The sequence below is a fragment of the Echinops telfairi genome, unplaced genomic scaffold (genome assembly GCF_000313985.2).
Source record: "Echinops telfairi isolate 266 unplaced genomic scaffold, ASM31398v2 ScPeMD7_3533;HRSCAF=4204_1, whole genome shotgun sequence".
Lineage (NCBI taxonomy): Eukaryota > Metazoa > Chordata > Mammalia > Afrosoricida > Tenrecidae > Echinops > Echinops telfairi.
In genome coordinates this window covers 8,693,755-8,715,881 of record NW_022107432.1, presented here as the reverse complement: position 1 = coordinate 8,715,881, position 22,127 = coordinate 8,693,755, and the positions used below count along the sequence as shown (strand labels likewise).

At 42.8% G+C, this 22,127-nt stretch overlaps 1 protein-coding gene across 4 annotated transcripts in view; it reads right to left on the bottom strand.

The window, feature by feature from the left end:
* DST (dystonin) overlaps window positions 1-22,127 on the bottom strand; it is a 527,522-nt gene that overhangs the window by 446,919 nt on the left and 58,476 nt on the right. For all 4 annotated transcript variants that reach the window (XM_045294845.1, XM_045294847.1, XM_045294848.1 and 1 more), the window contains exon 3: window positions 2,401-2,610. In XM_045294845.1, the coding sequence (XP_045150780.1) occupies window positions 2,401-2,610 (210 nt within the window). The remainder of the gene's footprint in view (window positions 1-2,400; window positions 2,611-22,127) is intronic.

The following is a 22,127-nucleotide window of genomic DNA, read 5'->3' as shown; positions in this document are numbered from 1 at the left end:
TAGAAAGGCTTTCTTACCTTCCTTCTTCAGAATAGTTGGGGGTCTGAACCACTGACCTTGCAGGTCACAGCCCAACACTCAACCTATGCACCACCTGTCCAAGAGCCACCTGAGAACAGGAGTCCATAGAACTCAGACAAGCCCCAGAGCAGATGTTCTAGATATAAATGTGTCGATGACTGGTGCCACTCTTGTTGCCAGGACATTGCACGGCCAGGAACACCATGTCCAGCCTTGGCATTTCCTTGTTGTTGCTGTGAATGGCTGCAGGGGAACCCAGCCACCCTCTCTAGGCGTGGTGAGCCACAACCAAGTTATCATTAGCATCACTGGTCAAATGTCACCCCCCTGGGTTCCAGTGCAGCCCCAATACTTCCTAGTTATGACCACTCCATGTAGCCATAGCGTGTTCTGCTACCCAGGCATCTTGGTGGTGGATGTGGCCAACACATGAACCACTAGACAGGATGTAGCTACTCCAACAGAGCGAGGCCATTCTGGCAGAGTGACGGCTCATATTTTGAAGGCATTTCTTCTGCTGCACCTCCCATAGCTGCACGTCAGCGCTGCTGGTACCCACAGCCAAGGAGGTGCCCTCTGTGATCCAGGGATCACAGGGGATACATATTGCCCGTCTGCTCTGTTTGTAGTAGCTGCAAGATAGCACCACTGGGAGCATGCACCAAGTACACACTGTTGTCCAGTGCCACCACCATCCAAGCTCCAGCCTGTGACACCCAGTCATTCCATATCCCAGGGACATACAGAATACGTCTGGCTGGGAAAGAACGTAATAGCAGGTATTCCGGCTGGAGCCAGGTGTAGCCTTTTGGCTCTAAGGTACCTTCAGTAAATTGTAACCTTCTAGGGCATTCTGGGGTTTTCCACTGAGCCAAAGGATCTTGGCTTCCTCCATATCAAAACCGTTCAGGTTCCAGGGCAAGGCTTTCTGAAGTCCCTTCTTAGTGTCTGGCTGTTTCAGATGGTTCTCCTTGCTCAAGGGGAAGCTTGCCACCTCCATTGAGGAAGCACTGAAATAGGGAATATAATGATCACCCCTAGCTTTTCTCAGAGCTTTGAAACTGGATTTGCCAGGAGTTTGACCTGGGGTCCTGCCAGTGCTGTGAGATCAGTCATCCGCCTGCATGGGTGAGTATGCTGGGCCCACTGATCCCTCAGCTTCACACTGCCATCCTGCCAGGGCTACAATGGGCACGGGGGCATCAAGCTGAAGTAGTGAGAGCAGGTCCTGCTCAGATACAAAATGTACCATGAGTGTGTCTGGAAGCGGAGCGAGGTTCCAGGAGCTAATACCTGCCCAGTCCGCCTGCTCCCAGTCAAGAATTTTTCCATTAACTGTTCGAACACCCCTATCTATAGTTATGTGTGATATTTATATATTCATATATACGAAGGGCCTTCCACAAGTTTGTGGGGAAACTCCATTATTTTTTAATTCCATGTTTTCCCACAAACTTTCTGAAGCCCCTTCATATAATAAATCGCATTAGGGCTTCAGCGAAGAACCCCGCCCCACCCTAGTTTCCTGAATCAATCATGTTGAGGGACTAAGTAATTTGCTTTAAAGGTTCAGGACAACAATCTTGGGCTAACAATCTCGGTGTAACATAGCTTATAAAAAGAATGCTCTACATCCTAGACTGGCAAGGAGCCCCTGGGCTCTTCAGAGCTCCTGAGTCTCTTCGCATCTGAAGCACAGGGAGGGAGGGAGGGAAACCGGTCAAGGAAGAAATCAGCCCACAGAAATAATGGCCCACAAGACTCCAGCCGCGAGACCAGAAGAAAAGGGTGCTCCGCTATCACAGCCAGCCCCTCAAACCAGCAAGAAGCACGACAGAAGGTGCCAGTTACAATGGAAGAACACTAAAGAGCAAAACTCAAATCCCTAAAAGGCCCAACTTACTAGACTGATCGAGACTAAACCAACCCCTTTGAGTTGGCAACGAAGCCACCTTTCGTCAGAATAAGGGGTAGTCTTATCACAGAGGCAGCACACCAGTGAATGCACTGCTCCCTCAATGAGCTCCCCAAGACCGAACGGTCAGCACTGGCCAGACGAGCGTCTATGGAGAGGCAAGGGATCTACATTAGTGGAAAGTGACACCCCTCCCACCACCCCAGGTTGGAAATCATGAGAATGCCATCGCATGTGAAAAGCAAAGAAGCCAGAAAATGGGTTTTGCAAACGTGTTTCATTAGGAACCCCATTTGCTATGCGAACTTTCACTTACAACACACACACAAAACCCTTTTTAAGTGACAATAACAACCTAATGGTTTTCAAACGGTTCTTCTGATTGTTTTTTAAACTAGGCACCAGGCCATACTAATGTAACCGTACAAGAAGTTTTCAATCTTTATGAGACCATCTCTACTTACGGGCCTTCGGGTCGAAGCGCCTTGAACAGAGTGATAAAACTCCGGCGGGACGCGGCTGGTTTTCTTGATTCTTCGTTTCCTCGCTGCGGCTTCTGGCTCGCTCTGGGCGTGAACTTCCACCACGGGCTTGACCTCCTCCAGGCGGGCAGCCGCCGCCGCCGCCGCCGCCGCGGCCCTCCTTCTAAGATGTCGAGGGCTGGCTCGGAATCCCTGTGGCGGATGACACAACCAAACACATCGAGGTTTGTATTTAGTTTGGAAATTCTCTGTGACCTTGCTCAGTGAGATCATTCACATTCCCAAAGGGAGCCCAGGGAACCAGTCGACGGAGGCGAGGCAGGCAACCCAGATGCGTCTGTCCACGGTGTCCTATAACACACCTCAGTGCCCTACATTAAGGAATGCTTTACTCCATTCACACACAACCCTGAAGAAGGGCAGGGGGCATTTGCTGTAGTTACACAGAAAGCCGGGCATGCGCGTAAAGAAAGGTATTTCTGTCCACTGGGGCATGAAGCAGGGCACAAAAAAGTACACTCTACCTCCCTGAGAGCAGACTCTTTATGAAGGAAAGACAATAGAAATGCAACGCACTGAGACCAAGCACCTTGTGGAAGAGCTATAACGAAAATGAATGAGAGCCAGCCCTTGCCCTGTGTGCTTGGGCCTGTTGTCAGGAAGGTCTAGTCCCTAGAAAAAGGCAACCTGCTTATGGGTAAAGCAAAAGGACAGCAAAAAAGAGGAAGACCCTCCGTGAGATAGGCTGACACAGGGCTGCAACAAGGGGTGCAAACATCACAGCAGTGGTGAGCAGGGTCCAGGGCTGGGCCCTGTTTAATTCTGATGCACAGAGGGGCGCTAGGAGTTGGTCTTGGTGGCACCAAACAGCAGCAGCAGCAGCAAAGTGAAACTAGAGGCCATGTGGCAATTGTGGTTAGGGCCCACTGAGTCCGTCTGACGCCTAGTGGCTCTGTCCAACAGAACGAAGCCCTGCTTGGTTCTGGACCATGCCCAGCATTGTTCCTGTGTTTGAGCCCATCAAAGCAGCCACCGTGCCAATGCAGCTCATCGAAGCTCATCCTCTTTTTTGGCTGCCCCGCTGCTTTACCAAACATGATGCCCATCTCCAGTGTGCTCCAGGGGACACTGGGGTCAAAAGGGGCTGAGCACAGACTGGGAACTGCTGGCCGTAACTATGAGATGCATTTGCATTTCTGAGCCCACTGTTCTACTCTAAAATGTTTACCCTTCTACTCATTCGACTTTTAGGTTTAAAATAAAGTAACAGATGTAAAATACCAAGCAGAGCATCTGACCCTAAACACAGTTGACAGTGAGTCAGTCAACTGTGACTCCTGGTGACCCTGTGTTTGTCCGGACAAAACTGAACTGCAGGGGGTTCCCATGACTGATGTTTGGGAAATGGACTGCCAGGACTTTCTCTGGGGGCATTCAAACCACCAACCTCTTGCTCAGCAGTGAGCACATTAGTCATTTGTAGCACCCAAGGGCTCTCTTTGTCAAACAGTAAATGCTTACTAAAATGTGAGTCATTTTCATTCTTTCTTACCAGTAAAGCAAAATAAGGACAATCCCTTAGACAACAGAAACAACTTCAACTAAGCCATATTATATATGGGAGAATATGCAAAAGACCTTGGAAAATAACAAAGAATGATGACAAATTATCTCTCTCCTCATGTAGCTTACAATTTACTAAAGAGCAGAAGTCTAACCAACAGTCCGTAGATACATGGGAGTGTGTAACGGAGGTTTAAAGTGGGCAGTATTGAAGATTCCAAGTGTTATCAGAGCCCAGAGGAGGAATCAATGAATGAAGCCAAGAATCATCTGTAGTTGGCTTAGGTGAGTGAGTGGTACTTGGAGATTCAGTAGACTTTACATTCTAGGCCAGGGGAACAACCTAAGGAACGAATGATGAAATAAAATGAGAGGAAAAACCTCACAGTCATCAAGTTGATTCAACTCATCGCAACGCTCTAGGGCAAGGAAGAACTGACCCTGTGGGTTTCGACGCCATGACTATGGGCATGGAAAGCCTGGTCTTTCTCCCAAGGAGCGGAGGGGGGTGTCCAGCTACAGCCCTTGTGAGCAGCAGCAAGCCACTGATGTCACCACTCCTTCCCCGGGGCTCCAAAAGAGAACCACCTATGGATGCAATACTGAGTTAGCAAAACGAATTTTCATTTGAAGGTGCCAGGGATAAGAGGATAGGATGAGGGTACAAGCTGAAATGTACAGTGGGAAACTAGGGGAGAATCTAATATCCTGTGTGTGGGGGCCGCGATACTGGTTTGGGTTTGGGTAATTTTAAGAGATGTATGAAAAACGTAAAGAGCCCAGTGAAGAGCTAGGAGTAAGAATTTTCTGGGGCAGACACAGAGGGAGAAAAGAGGAATCCGTGGGATACACGGAAATGGCCTGGGTGATGGGCTGGAAGCTGACTCTGGAGGAGACACTGTCCACTGGGCTGAGGAATACAAAAGGGAGAGAAAACAAGTAGAGTGTCTCACGGAGTCCAAAGGAACACCAAGGTCAACAGAAAGCACTAAGGAGGAAACGCAAATGAATTTATAGCAAAACTAACAGGGCCGTCCTCACTCTCACACGCCATTGCCTGTTCCCCTCCCTCCTTGGTGAACAAACTCAGCTGGCTCCGCTTCAACCCCAATAATCTAAGTCTCAGAAGATCCCCACAGCTCCCTTGTAATCCGGGGGGATTGCCACAGCTGCTGGAGGAGAGGATGAAGTAGAAGGAGATGAGCCTGTTGCTAAACCATGTACTAGATTCAGAGTTCTGATCAAGCACGTCAGAAACATCAGCCACACACGCTGCTTTTTAAAGATGCAGGCTTCTAGACACTCACACCAATAGTTCTTCCTTCTGCTGGCAATGTCAGAATCTCAGTTAACAAACTCCTCTGGTAATTGTTCCCTACTTTCAAGATGAAAAACTGTATGTAAAAAGACCTTTATTCTAACCACTAGGTGGCAGAGCCCCCAATTCCTTCGAGTTCAGACTTGTGTGTACTGCAGAATTAACCAATTATTTGATAATATGCTAGCTACTGTAATAGTGGGGTGAGTCAGGTATTTCTTTGGTAAGAGTATAAATTCCTCATTTAATTATTCATAGTCCTCTATACGCAATTAGCAACCGAAGTTTGCTTAACTGATATTACTGCAATTCTTCTTCAGTGTTCTATAAATCCCAGAAACTTGTAGAAAAAAAATACATCAAATGCCCTTACATGATTTAATATATACATAGAGAGAGAGAAAGAAAAAGAAAGACCTAGACAGACAGGGAGAGAGAGGCATTCTGGGTAGCAATAACCTAGCAAATCTAAATCCTTGTTTCTACCCTAGAGAACGTCTACCATGTGCTCAAGAAACCATGGATAAAGATATTAGTGCAGTATTATTTATAGAAGTAAAAATTTAAGGCAACTTAATCAACCTTTCACAAACTATTTGCATTACACCTTAAAAAAATTTTTTCACCAGATCCAAACTTCATCACATGATTCCCGTTATATCCAAATATCACAGGCAGCATTTTTCTTAAAGACCTTTATTAAGAACTGTACTGTAGTGCACAGACCCTGCAGCCAGACTATCTGGGCTCACCCCTTGCCGTTCTCACTATCACATTTTCATTGTGATGATACTTTCATCTGAAAAATAGGGATTAAAAACCAAGGTGCAACCAGCCTGTGTGATCATGAGGTGTCAAAGGGATCAGGTACCAGGTATCAAAAGATACAAAAGAAACAACTACATCAATGCCATCAAGGGGGTTTGGAATGGAGACCCAAGCCCATCTGTAGACAACTGCATATCCCTCCATAGAAGGGTTATAAGGAAGGAATGATTCAACCAAGGTGTACAATAGCACCGATGAAATACACATCATTCCTCTACTTCCTGAATGCTTTCTTCCCCGCTCCCCCCCACCCACTACCACGACCCAGTTTAACCTTACATATCTGACTAGGCTGGAGAACACACATTGGTACAAGAGCTCTCGACACATGGAATTCAGCACAGATAAAACCCTCAGGAACAGTAGTGGGAGGAGCAATATCATGAGGGTAGGGAGATGGTCAGGGAGGTGGAAGAGGAAGAAGGGGAAACCCATCACAAGGTTGGATACGTAGCCATCCCCCTTGCTCCCAAAGGAGACCAATAACAGAAATGTGGGTGAAGGGAGACAATGGACAGTGTAAGATGTGAAATAGTAATAACAAAATATAATTGATCAAGTATTCATGAAGGTGGAAGGGTAGGGAATGCACGTGGGGAAAGAGCAGATTATACCAAGGGCTCAAGTAAACAATGCTTCGGAAATGATGATGGCAACATATGTACAAATATGCTTGATACAATTGATGTATGGAATGTTATAAGAGCTGTGAGAGCCCCCAATAAAATTATTTTTAAAAATAAAGATGTTTTGTTTAGAATAAACTCATACCTGTATGAACTATAAAACAAAACAAAAAACTGAGGTGCTGTAGTCGATGAATTAATGTGCATAAAAGAGTACCTGATACACAACTGTTAAGGCAGTGTTGGCTAAGAATGTGTACCTCCTTGTATGATTACAAGATACTCTTAAAAACAAGGAGGTGCTATGACTCAGAAGTAGAAAGGAAAAGGAATCCCTTTTCAGCTGTGCCTTGCTGGCGGACCGGATTTGAAGCCCTGTAAGAGACACCAACCACCTTGAGCATCAGAATAGGGCTCTTTGCTCCAGAGGCCCTCCCGGGCATTCATCCTCGGAAGAGTCAGGCTCTCTGGGATCAAATAGCAGCTCTATCCCTTACTAGGGAGGTAACCGTGGGCAACGCACTTCTCTGTGCCTCTGTTACTTCTTTTGTCAATTTGCATAGACTAATTCGGCTCTTAAGAAGTTGTGGTGGCATTTAAATGAGACTATGCACAAGAATTCAGATGAATATATATTACACAGAAAGTAGTCAATGAATTATCATCGCCATTATTATTACTACTTTACCTACTTCCTGGATGTTCCAGCAGCAATTCACATAAAACAGGTGAGAACTATGATTATAGATACTAAAAACAGCAGAGTCATCTTAAGCCCAAATCCACTGCCATCAATTGATTCTGACTCATAGTAACCCTACAGGAAAAGATAAAACTGCCGCTGTGGGCATCTGAGCCAGGAAATCTCTAGGGAGCAGAAAGCCTCCTCTTCCTCCCTCAGCCCAACATGTAAACCCATGGCCACCTTTTATTTCCTTGAACTACAATGTGCAATTGCAGGTCCTTGGTTTATCACAAAGGAGCCCTGGTGTCACAGTGGGCTACGAGTTAGGTTGCTAACCACAAAGTCGGAAGTTTGAAACCACCAGCCACTCTACTGGGGAAAGATGAGGCTTTCCACCCCAGAGGACCAATAATGAGGGTAAGATAACAGTAGGGTAAGGGGAAGGTGGGAGAGAAAGGGGAACCAATCACAAGGATCTATGAGTAAAGGGAGATATTGGACAGTGTAAGACATGACAAAACAATAATTTATAAATGATCAAGGGTTCATGAGGGAGGAAGGGAAAAATGAGGAGCTGATACTAAGGGCTCCAAGTCGAAAGCAAATGTTTTGAGAATGATGAGGGCAACAAATGTGCAAATGTGCGTGACACAATGGATGGATGTCTGAATTGTAATCAGAGTTGTACAAGTCCCCAATAAAATGATTTTTCAAAAAAGATGTACAACCTCAGAAACCCTGGGGGGCAGTTCTACTCTATCCTATAGGGTTGCTTTGAGTCTGAGTTGACGCGATGGCAGTGTTGGTTATTACACTGGTTTGCCCTAAAATAAACCATTTTTCTAACTGGGTGCAATTTTATTTTAAAACAGTAGGTGGTGCTCGAAGCTCTTAAATCTAACCAACTCCTTGCCTTGGGGCGCTTTCAGACCCATAATGATCATATAAATAGAGGGTTTCAAAGCTTTGTAAATCTTTACAGAAGCAGATAACCTCCTCTCTCTCTCACAGAGTGGCTGGTGGGTTTGAACCTCCAGCCTTTCTGTTAGCAATACAATATTTACCTAACAGGGCCACCAAGGCTCTTTTAGTGACCCGACTAGGCACTGACTGGAGTACTTTATGGAACCAGACCGCCACGTTTCTCCTGTGGGTTTGAACCTGTAAACTTGCTGTTAGCTGCTGAACACTTAACCATAGTTCCAGAGTGTTCCACCCACTAATGCTCCTAAGCCACACTATTTTAATTAATTAATTTAAAAATTAATTTAAAATTTAATTTTAAAATTTTAAAAAATTAATTTAAAATAAAATATGTGTAATCCTTTTTGGTGGTTAAATTCACAAGTACTGCTAATAATATCTGTTTTACAATCTACATTTTTTTAAATCATTTTATTAGGGGCACATACAACTCTTATCACAATCCATACATACATCAATTGTGTAAAGCACGTGTGTTAACGGAAGGCTAAGCTAAATTTCAACTAGAGACCAAAAATAAAGACAAATTGCTTCCCCGTCCAAGTTCATTAACTGCCTTTTCACTGTCTTTACATTTTATCCATGGATCCAAACGCTTCTGCCAGATACTTTATTTCTTAGAACGAGTAGGGTTATTTCTCACTGCCAAGGAGGCGATTCTGATTCAGTGACCTTACAGCACAGGTGAGACTTTGCCGGTGGTTTTCTGAGAGTGTAACTCTTTGTATTATAGAAATAGAAAGCCTGGTCCTTTTCCTGCAGAGAGCTGGTGGTTTCAAACAGTCCGCAGCCCAGAGCTTAACCACCGTCTTACCAGGGTCTCTGGCGAGTGGAATTATAGAGTTCCTAAAACCAAACACATTGCCAGAGTCAATTATGACTCATTCCTACAAAGTATTCATTATATGTGTTAAAAATACCAATTGGATGAGCTTCATGATATTTGCATAAGGTTAGTTTATATCTTGAAGACCTACATGAGTATATATGTTAGTTTTTCAAGTCTATCAATAAAAAAATAAAACCATACCAAATGCGCTGCTATAGAGTCAATGCTGGTTCACAGGGACCCCTGTGGATTTCCAAGATTGTAGCTGTTCCCAGAATAGAAAGCCCAGCGTTTCTCCCAAAGAGCTGCTGGTAGTTTTGAACTGCCAACCATGAGGATCGCAGCCCAATGTGTAACCACTATACCACCAAGGCTCCTTTAAGAACAAACACATTTAATATAATGGATCAATGATCCAATGTGTTTAGATGCTTCATTGTTAAAACTGGTAGTAGTTTGACATTATACTATACATGAATAATTCTTACCTGGAAATGTTATTTTTTTCAATTTCTGCCTCATTTATCTGAATTGTTTATAGATATTCTTGATTTTAATGAACCGTCACAAATCCCTAGGTTTTAATGTCCAACCTTGTGCTAGGTACTAGGGGTGGAAGAAAATACCTATGTAGAAAGTTAACTCTAATGCATTCATTACTCTCTTATAATCCCTTTGCTGAAGAGTGGAGTGGAGAAGGGCGCTGGCGTAGCATTTGATAGACCTGGGTTTTAATCTGGGCTTTTCTAATGGCAATTTTTTGCCCTTAGGTAAGTTACTTCCCCTGATAAGGCTCAACTTGCTTGCCTATGAAGTGAGTATAATAGTTTAGCACCTAACATGCTCAATCAATCATGGTTATTCATATTACTTCCCTTTTTATGCTCACCTAGACAGCCAAACAGCCCAATTATGTATGTAAAAATGTACTTGACACAATGGATGGATAGATGGATTGTGATAAGAGTTATACCAGGCCCCAGTAAAACAATTTTAAAAAGAAAGAAAAGCAAGATTTACATCAAGCTCAAACTCACTGCCATCAAGGTGGTTCTAATTAGTGGTGACCCGTCCAGTGGAGTGGAACTGTCCCTCTGACTTTTCAAGACTGGGAATCATTGCTGGCATGCGGGCCCATCTTTGTCCAGCAGAGTGGCAGGTGGGTTTGGGCTGCTGACTTTTGGGTCAGGGATCCCACTGTAGAGATGTTACTGTTGTTGGGTGCCATCAAGTCGGTTCTGACCCATAGGGACCCTATGCAAAACAGAACAGCACAGTCCTGAACTCTGCTCACAATCATTCCCACGCCTGAGCCCATTGTCGCAGCCACTGTATCCATCCATCTTGTCCAGGACCTTCCTCTTTGTCATTGCCCCTCCACTTGACCAAGCATGATGGCCTTCTCCAGGGACTGGTCTCTCCTGACAGCATGTCCAAAGTCTGTGAGACAAGCCTTGCCATCCCTGCCTCTCAGGAGCACTGTGGCTGTACTCCCAAGGCAGATTTGTTGGTCCTTTTATCGGCCATGGTGCTCTCAATACTCTTCACCAGCGCCACAATGCAATGCATTGGTTCTTCTCTGGTCTTCCACATTCAACGTCAACTTTCACATGCCTCTGAGCCAACTGAAAATACCCTGGCTTTGGTCAGGCAAGCCTTAGTCCTCTTTAACACCCCTGTTTTTCAGTTCTCTAAAGAGCTCGTGTGCGGTAGATCTGCCTAATGCAAACAGTCTTTGGGTTTCTTGACCGCTGCTTCAATGAGCGCAGAATGTGGATCCAAAAAGGCAAAATCCTTGACAACTTCAACCTTTTCTCCATTTATCATGATGGTATGTATTTGTCTAACTGACAGGATTATGGTCTTCTATACATTGAGTTATAATCCACCCTGAAGACTGCAATCCTTGATCTTCATCAGCAAGTGCTTTAAGTCTCCTCACTTCCAGCAAGCAAGGTTGTGTCTGTCATCTGCAGACCTCGGGTGGTGAATGAGCCTTCTCCCATCCTGATGCCACATTCTTCTTCATATTAGCTAGCTTCTCTGGTGCTTTGCTCAGCATGCGGATGGAACAAGTATGATAGAGAATACAACCTTGATGCACAACTTTCCAGATTTTAAATCGTGCAGTCTTCCCTTGTTCTGTTCACAACTGCCTCTCGATCCATGTAAAAGTTCCACATGAACACAATCAAGCATTCTGGAATCCCAATCTTCTCAGAGTTAACTACAGTTTATTATGGGCCACATAGGCAAATGCCTTTGCATAGTCAATGAAACACAAGTAAACATCTCCTAGTGTTCTTTGTTTGCAGCCAAGATCCATCTGACATCGGCAATGATATCCCTTGCTCCACATTCTCTTCTGAATCCACCCTGAACCTCTGGAAGTTCCCTGTCAATGTACTGCAGCAGCTATTGCATGACCTTCAGCAGCTTGCATGAGATATAAATGATATTTTTTGATAGTTTAAGTATTCTGTTGGGTCACCTTCCTTTAGAATAGACACGAATATGGATCTCTCCAGTCAGTTGACCAGGCAGCTGTCTTCCAAATTTCCTGGCATAGATAAATAAGTGCTTCCAGTGCTGTATCAGCTTGTTGGAATATTTCGGTTGGTGTTCCATCAATTCCTAGAGCTTTGTTTCTGGTTAATGCTTCCAGTGCAACTCAAACTTCCTACTCACCATTGGTTTTGCTCACATGCGACCTCCTGAAATGGTGGAGTGTTGGCCAGTTCTTTTGGTGCAGTGACTGTGTTCTTGCCGTCTTCTCTTCATGCTTCCTGCATCGTTCAGTATTCTGCCCACAGAATCTTTCAAGATTGCAACTCGAGGCTTGAATTTTTTCTTGAGTTCTTTCAGTTTACGATATGCTGAGCAAAAAAAAAAGATACGCTGAGCATCTTCTTCCCTTTTAGTTTTCTAATTCTGGGTGTTTATATAGTTCATTATAATAGCTGACTTTGTCTTCTAGAGCTACCCTTTGAAATTTCCTGTTCAGCTCCCTGAATTCATGCTTTCTTCCATTTGCTTGAACTACTTAACAATTAAGAGCAAGTTTGAGTCTCTTTAAAGTTTCTTTGACCCCTTCTTTCTTTCCTGTCTTCCTAATGACCTTTTGCTTTCTTCATGAATGATGGTCTTGAGGTCTTCCCACAGCTCATCTGGTCTTCTGTCATTAGTGTTCATGCATCCAATCCGTTCTTGACATGCTCTTGACATTCAGGTGGGATAGACTCTGAGTTAGTTAATTGTGCCAACCTGGCCGATAAACACATGTGGGGCTAATTGAAAGGCGGAGGGATAAATGGATGGTGAGCCTTGTTTTTTTTGTTTTTGGGTTTTTTTTTTTTTTGTTGTTTGCCCTGGGTGCAGCTGCCTTAGCAGTTCCCTGCTTCAGCTTGCAAGATTGACTCCTACAAGACATCCCTGAGGAGAAGCTACATGGACCTATCCCGATGCAGCCCTGGGTGCTGGAGCAGCCGTGTGGAGACCCCTGCTAGTGCTGAGATGCTTGTTCATTCACTGACACAGCTTTTCTCCTGCAGTCGGCATCATTGCCTCTGTTTTGTGAGGTGGAGGACTTTGTGGACTGGTGTTGGGTTAATGGGTTAATGTTGGACTTGTGGGCTTGGGCAGCATTGGGTTGGGATGTTTTCATGATGCACATTTTCTTTATATAAAACTCTCTCTTATACATGAGTTGCTGTGGATTTGTTTCTCCAAAGTACCCACTAATACAGACTCTAAGTCATATTTTGGCTCTCATGGACTTGTTTTAATTTTCCTCAGCTTTATCTGAACTTGCATAGGAGCATAGGATTGTCTGTTCCAAAGTCAATCCCTGGTTTGGTTTTAGCTGCGGATACTGAGCTTCTCCATCATCTCCATCAAATTTAGTCAATTTGATATTTGTGGATTCCATTTGGAGATGTCCACATGCCTTTTGTATTATTGGAAAAACGTATTTGTATGAACAAGTAGCTGCTCTTGTAAAATTCTATCATGTGATCTCCAGCTTTGTTTCTATCATCAAGCCAATGTTCCTTTCTCTGTGTTTCTAACTTTTGCATTCCAAATGCTAAAAATTATCAATGCATTTTGATTCCACGTTTGATCAATTTCTGACTGAAAATGTTGGTAGAATTCTTCATCACTAGGTTTTGTGGTTGGTGCATAAATATGATTAATAGTTGTATTGACTGGGTTTTCTGAAGCCTGATAGATGTATTCCTATCACAGACAGCATTGTATTTCATGCTTGATTTTGCCATTTCCGTTTTCACAATAAATGCCACACCATTCTTCTTGATTGTGTTATTCCCTGCATAATAAATCATAGGATTTTCTGACTCAAAATGGGCAATCCCAGTCCATCTAGCTAACTAATGCCTAGGATATTAATCTTTATGGTTCCATTTGATTTTGACCAATTCCCATTTTCCTAAATTCATACTTCACACATTCCAAGTTTGAATCGCTAGCAGGTTTTTTTCATTCGCAGATTTCTGCAGCTGTTTCTCCTAACCTAAGTTGGGCTCCATCATTCAATGAAGACCCCAAGGCTCTACTCTCACGGTTTTCACCCGCCACATGTCACCATGGTCAACTCCACTCCCAGAAACCAGTTTCTCAATCAGTGCCCTTGGGCCTGAGGTGCCCTTGTGCTAGCAGGACCTCTAGAGCCTCCTTTGGTTAGGCTTCCAGTATGTAAAAATGTTTCAAAGCAATGCATAAGGTTTTCATCAACTACTTCTGCCAAAGTGGGGGGCCAATTTCTTATTTGTTGTCTGTTCTTATTCTTAGTTCTTATTGTTAGATAGTGTTAGGTTAACATTTAGCATCTTATCATTTGTTTTCTCTTTGGACTCATTTTCAATTGGTTCTAGTTTTTATTTTCTGCTTTTTTTGTAAGCTGTTTTCTGTGTTTTGTTATTGAGGTTTTTGTTTTGTTTTGTTTCATGATTTCCTTTTTTCTTTTTTAGTTTTATGGGCATGTAATTTACATATCATACAATTCAATAGTTCAATCATTCAATTATATCAAGGAGAATTGTACAATCATCACCACACCAATGCTAGAGGATCCCCACCCTGACCCCCTTAAATTGCCTTTAAAATGAGTTGTGCAATCACAATCCATTCTAGTGCTCCCCTCCCACCTTCAGTATTTACTCCCAACATCCCCTTTCCCTCCCTTTCACCTATCCCCCCACCTGTTTTCCCTATATCCCCTTGTATCAATTATCGTATGCATCCACTCCTCCTGTGCTTCACGGCTGGAAGACCCAGCAGAAAACAGTAACAAACAAAATCACACTAAAGGTAAGGTTAAAAACACAATACACCAACAGAAAAACAAGTAACGCGTAACAAGGAAAAGAGCCCCAACAACATTAAACAGCCAGGGAAGAAATTCCTGTCATGGAACCAGTATGAGATACTTTCACCCAGAACAGATTCAGGGCTGCATGATTTTCTTTACATGAAATTCAGAATAGGCAAGTCTATAGAGACAGTAACTAGATTAATTATCTTAGGGTTATGGCAGCGGAGGTTAGGGAAATGGAATAGAAGAAGAAAATGCTTCTAAATTTATTGTGGTGGTAATTACACAACTCCTGCATAATAGCATGGGAGGTAAGTTAAATGCCAACAATTGTTTTAAAAAATACAGCAATAGCTATAAAATCTTTTTTAATAGATAAAGCAACAGAATCTGACTGATTTGAATCAAAAGATAATTTATTACAAATCTATTGAAAAACTTAAAATCCGTGCAAAGACTTGAGTGTCTAGTTAGGCAGCTTCAGAGGTGTTTGGTGCAACCACCGTAACAATTTCCCCCCCTTTTTATCCTTTATATCCTGCTACATAACGTCCAAGGACAGAGAGATTAATTGGTTGAATTTGACCATGCACCTACTCCTGAGGAGGCTGTGTTGTTTCTTGGCTTACAGACACTAAGTTCAAGACTGCTAATTCGAGAAGTTAATTATTATCCAAAAGATTCTGCTAGAATAAGTTGGAATGGCAAAATTCCACTGTAAAGAAACTTCCAAGTATTCATCACCTACAAGTTACAGAATGGATCAAGAGGCAGCTTTCTCATGTATTTTAAATTACACAATGAAAAGAAGAAAGAAGAACATAGTATCAGAGCTTAAGTTGTGAACACCTGGTTTGCAGACTATGGACAACAGTGGGACCTCAAAGGTCATTTTTACGTCCACACATAGATTAAACATCCAGAGAATCACCTCTGCTCACAGTTGAGTAATGTGAATGGCCTTGTAACCAAACAAACAGCAGCGTACAGTCAATTTTGGCAAATTTAGTCAGATTAAAATGTAATATCTTATCATTTGATCTCCCTTTTTACCCTTCTAAAAGTTGTTTCAGTACACAGAATGAAGGGGAATACAGGTGGATTAAGCCTCTTGTGAATTCCCTTTCACCATAGATCAGAGATGTGAGTAGACTTGCTATAATGCAGAATGTATTGGAAAGTGCAGGTACAATTAAGTTAAAATTTAACACTGTATTATTTAATCTTCTTTTTGATCAATTTTAAGTTTGTTCTAGTTTTTTAGTATTTTCTGCTTTCTTTTTGATTGAGGCTTTTATCTGTTTTACTTTGTTATTCTTGTTAAGCTCTTTTTCAAAAATGCTTTTCTGTATATAAAATCCAGGACAGGTAAATCTATAGAGACAGTAACTGGTTAATAGTTCCATGAGGATATGACAGGAGTGACTGGGGGAAATGGGAGCTAATAACTATGAATACAAAAACTAAAAATGTATTCTAAAACTGATGGTGGTGATGACTGCAGAGTTCTTGATGTGATTGAAGTATTGAATTGTAACATATGTGAACCACATGCCAACAAACCTGTTTGAAAAAAGAGAGACAGTCTTTTGAACAGAACAAAAAAATACTACACTGCTTAACATCGAGAAGGGTGTTCACTGAGGTTGCATCCTCACACCACTCTGGTTTAACCTGTCTGCTGACTAAATAAGCAGGGTCGGAGGAAGAATTATCGATAACTTCCAGTACACCGATGACACAAGTTTGCTTACTGAAAGCAGAGGACTTGTAGAACTTGCTAAAGAAGAGCAAGGACTGCAGCCTTCAGTATGGCTTACAACTTCAGGTAAAGAAAATGAATTCTCACAACTGAACCAATAAACAACATCATGATAAACAGAGAAAAGAACAAAACTGTCCAGGGTTTCACACTGTCAAGGATTTCATCTTGCTTGCATCCACCATCAATGTTCATGAAGAAGCAGTCAAGAGATCTGGTCTTACTGTCAGCACATTGCACTGGGTAAGTCTGCTGCACAAGACCTCTTTATAAAGCATTAAAGAGCAAGGCGTTATTCTGAGGACAACTGTGCATCGAACCCAAGCCATGATATTCTAAATTGCCTCTTATCCGTGTCAAAGTTGGGCATTCCCTAAGGAATACTGCAGAAGAATAGATGCATTTGAATTGTGGTGTTGGAGAAGAATATTGAAAGTACCATAGACTGCTAAACTGACAAACAAATGGGTCATGGAAGAAGTACAGTCAGAATGCTCCTTAGAAGTGAGGATGACCAGATTTAGTCTTATGTCCTTTGGACCTGTAATCAGGAGAAACCAGTCACTGAGGAAGGATATCTAGCTTTGTAAAGTGGAAGGGCAGCTGAAGAGTCAGACCCTGGATGAGAAGTACTGATACAATTCCTGTGACAATGGGCTCAAACACAAGAACAATTGTGAGCATAGTGCAGGACCGGCGGTGCCATCGTCCTTCTGTTGTACACAGGGTCACTATGAGTCAGAACCAACTGTGTGGCACCTAAAAACAACAATGACAACAGCTGGTTACGGGATTCCACGCCAGAGCAAATCAATACAGAGAGAAATGGGCTTTATATTGACACCATCAAGTTTTGTTACTTTAGCAGCTGTAAGAGCCCTGATCATGCTATAAGCATCGGGCTGCTAATGGTTAAGGTTGTTGGTTCAAATCTACCTACTGCTCCACAGGAGAAAGTTGAGCGAAGACCTGGTGGTGTAATGGTTATGCATTGGGCTGCAATTCGCAAGGTCAGCCGTTCAAAACCACAAGCAGCTCCTTGAGAGAAAGACTGGGCTTCAGATGCTGGCCCACGGGGGCAGGGGTGGAGTGTCTCAATGAATGGCTCGTTGTAGGGAATCAGTTTTGTTTGTTTATATGCTTGCTATTTGATGTGCAAACATCTTGATATATCATTTATACGCACCATTACTTGGAAATCACCAAACTAAAACTCAATTCTCTGGTCCAGGATACAGAAAATCTCAGGAGTTTGTGGCACATTTAATGGGAGCTCATTAACTTCCATGTTTGCCTCTTCTTAGATATAACCTGGACGACATTCTCCAGCATACCTTTTAGTGAGGTGCGTGTGTCTGTACAGAAACCCTAGAGAACCGTTCTGTTGTGTCCTATAGCGTCACACTAGGAGTTGAAATGGCTCCAACGCAGAGGTTTGGGTTTGTTTTGTTGCAGTTAGGCAAGCCACTTGACTGAGATCGGACCAATAAATGGGGGTATATGTGATTTATGTCACTTTGGCTCTAACTCATAACATTTTCCACAACCAATTTCTCCTTCTGGCTGGCATGAGCCTCAGAGAATCCTGAAGGCTACATATGAAGATGGCAGGGCCTCCACTGACCTGGGCTCCTGAACGACTGCACGAAGGAGGCCACTCTGCCAACCTGTACTTTTAAGTGAGCAACAAATGCATGTCTAGTCTGTCAGTGAATCATTATATGCTGTTTATTTGCTATAGCAGCTTTTATCATCCTAGTTCAGTAATTACCAAATGTTATCAAGCATCATTATCACCCGAAGGGCTTAGAAAACTCACTTATTGCTGGCCTCATCCTCTCAGTTTCTAATTCAGTGAGTCTGGAGTGGGGAATTTACATTTTCTTCACGTCTTCAGGTCATGCCGATGACTAACCCTTTGACCACACCTAGGTCCAAGCAATTCCTGTGTGGCTTGTGAATAATTTGGGTCTTAATAATACTATATCCCATCATGTTATAAAGGGGAAGATTCCCAGGATTAGATCAACTTAGCTCTGAGTGACTTTAATCTACATTAGATTGGTTGTGGAATGCACTCTGTCAATGGGATGAAGAAAATAATGTGTTCAGGGTTACCTTTCTTTTATCAAAATGTATTACATGACAAATAGAGGGTGAGACAAAATGATGTATCTAAAGGGTCTATTTTCTAACAGAGGCACTATGAGTTGGAATCAATTCAACAGCAAACAATATGGAGTTTATTTTCTAATAAACTAGTATATAGGCATTTTGTGCAGGCAGGTTAAGGTGCTAATCTAGAAGTTGGTGGTTTGAACAAACAGACATTCAACAGAAAGACCTGGCAAATTACCTGTGTAAAGATGAAAACCAAATCAAAGCTCAAATCCACTGTCACCGAATCCAATCTGACTCAGGTGACCTCCTACCACACAGCCCTGTCCCATAGGGTTTTTTAGTTGTCATCTGCATGGAAACAAATCACCAGGTCCTTTGTCGATGGTGGTTATGAACTGCTAACTTTAGGTTAGTAATTGAACACAAACCACTTGCCACACTCTGGGGAAAATCCAATAGGGAAGCTTAGACACATGGGTCCCAAAAAGATGGGATCAGCTTGATAGCTGTGTTTGGTTGGGTGGTGGTTTATTTTCTAATAACTAACCAATATTTGATGTAGATACTAGTTCCTGGAGACAAGATGACAACAAAAGGTCTATTGTTAATCTTTGAAAAGTCTACATTTATTTTAGATAGCCTGTCAGAGGATAATAGCACAAAGAAGCTCAAACAAGTTTATGGGGAAATTTCCTGATCTTCTAGTTACAATTTTCCATGGACTTTTTGAAATCCCCTCAGACAGTTTCTTTCACAAGGACTAATACCATGCCAAATGGTTCTCAGTTCCTGTTGATCAGACAAGCTGATGGCTAATCAGACAGCCGTGATGTTTTATCAACATAAATACATGACAAGGTGAATGTGGTTGTGTAAATGGAGATCTTCAACGATTAGTGATGTCAATCACGACCTTCTTGGTCAAAATGTCTTGGTCACCACAGCCTCGGACATCTGCGGAAGTGTGTTTCGTGTCACAGGGTCCCACCTCTCGGGCGGTGGTCGCTGGGACTGACACATGGGCCCTACCTAGCAGGTTTCCCTTCTTGAGAGTCTGATGGATCGATCAGGAGATGCTGAGCCACTTATACAAGCTGGAACTAAAAACAGCAGAGAAACATTCTGTGGACAAGCGTTTTCCCCATTTTAATGTGTGGACCTGCGTGGGTTGAGCGTATCAGAGCACCATAAGAAAGCATAAGTGAGGAGAACAAAAGGAAACGCGGCGGCCAGTGGAGAAGAAGCGAGTCACAGAGGTGCTATCAGGCCATACCAAGAAGAGTCCCTGAATCCACGGCCAACTTCCTTACTGTGATCTCTGTGCAGCCAGACTCTAAAGTGGATCTCTTTCTCAGATCCCCTTTAAACTGCATGTCTGTCCTGAACAATATTCCTAAAACACTTTAGGCCTCTGTTTCTGTACCCAAATGAGCACCCAAATATGGCTTCGGGGAAAGGGTAGGGGAAAACACAAAGGAAGACTTTGAGGTCAAAACTACTTGAGATACACCATCGTCTCTGTTCCAGCGCTGTCTAGTTATGTATGAAAGGGACACGAGCAGGGATCAGAGAGCAGACTCGGGAAACAGCTATCTTCTCTCTCCCGGCTGCCCTTTCAAATCCAAAATGAAGGGTTTATTGTCTCCCAGCCCTACTTAACATTTAGGTAGATTCCGTCATTTTCCTGGTCACGCTCAGAAATTAAAGCGTTCTTGGGTTGTATCTAGTCCCAAAGATACTGGCATTTCAATTAGGTCAGACCACTGCTCCTGGTTTCCCTTTGGATAGGGTTTTAATGGAGTCATGAGAAATACATATCCTTTACCCAAAGAAATTATGGAAGAGCAAACTGTCCCTAATGCAGCCACCCCTGCTCACTCTACCAGCAGAGCAACGAGACAGCCACTGTCGCTGGCCCTGTGGAACTATCACACGAGAGTCTGGCAACTGTCCTTGGCATCGACTTCGGAGACACAGATCAAGCTTTCACAGTGGTCTCCTTAGAGTCGCTCTCACCAGACTTCATGGGGCTGGGAAGGACCCTCAGTACACTACTAAGAAATGTTCCAATCTCTAACCCCAAATTGTCCACCAGGGCAGTTACTAGTCAAAATGTAGCTATTTACAGTTACATTGTAATGAATTAAAATGTTCATTCCCCAGTCTTACTAGCCAGATTGCAATTGCTCAATATGATGATTACTGTACATGGGTAAGTCAAAAAGTATTTCTACAAAATCATAAACATATTTTTTTCTTTTTTAAAATAATTTTATTGGGGGCTCATACAACTCTTATACAATCCATACATACATTCATTGTGTAAAGCACATTTGTACATTCATTGCCCTCATCATTCTCAAAACATTTGCTCTCCACTTAAGTCCTTGGCATCAGTTCCTCATTTTCCCCCTCCCTCCCTAAATCCCTCCCTCATGAATCCTTGATAATTTATAAGTTGTTATTTTGTCATATCTTACACTGTCCAATGTCTCCCTTCACCCACTTTTCTGTTGTCCATCCTCCAAGGAGGATGTTATATGTAGATCCTTGTAATCGGTTCCCCCTTCTAACCCACCTTCTCTCCATCCGCCAGTATCGCCACTCTCACCACTGGTCCTGAGGGGATCATCCGTCCTGGATTCTCTGTGTTTTCAGTTCCTATCTGTACCAGTGTACATCCTCTGGTCTAGCCAGATTTGTAAAGTAGAATTGGGATCATGATAGTAGGGGGTAGGGAGGAGGAAGCATTTACGAACTAGAGGAAAGTTGTATTTTTCATCATTGCTACACTGCACCCTGACAGGTTAAATAAAAATCTCACAATGTACAGTTATTGCTTCTCAACATATGATCCCCTTAATCTGGGTCTATACATTTTTGTCTCTAATGCTACCATGAGGAATTGTGTTGTCTTTGATTTACACCATATCAAAATGGCAGTCTGTGGCTTTAAAATGTTCTTTGAGTTTGAGAAACAAAAAGAAGTCTGAAGGGTAATACCAGGCCTGTCAGTAGATGGACTAAAGTTTCCCAACAAAATTCTCATAAGACAACCCTTGCCACCCTCAAAGAATGCACAAGTGCATTGTCAGGATGTGTGAAAAGCCCTTAGTGAAAATGTCCTGTCCTTTTTCTTACTGGAGCAGTTTCCCATTTCCCTGAAACTCATTCTCAGTGAACCCCGTCACCATCCTGTATGCTTAGAGAAACTATCAAGAGTAGCCCTTGGATTGTTGCAGATGCAGTTAGGTTAAAACTCAGCATCCTATCATTTGATTTCCTGCTTTCTTTTCGATTAAGCTGTTTATCTGTTTTATCTGGCTATTCTTGTTAGTGTGTTGTGGTTGTTGTTTGTCTGCTGTTTTATTTAATGTTTCCCTGGATATGATATGCAGGATAGGTAAATCTATAGAGACAGTAACTGAATTCATGGTCCCTTGGGGGTAAGGTAGAGGAGCAGGGGGAGGAGGAACTATTAACAATGAATAAAAATTAAAGGAAATTTTCTAGAACTGATTTGATTGTACAATGCTTCATGATGTGATCAAACTACTGAATTGTATGTGAATGATATGCCAACCAAACTGTGGGGGAGATAGATTGATAGATAGTATCTGAGTTAGTTAATTGTGCCAGCCTGGCCGATAATCACATGTGG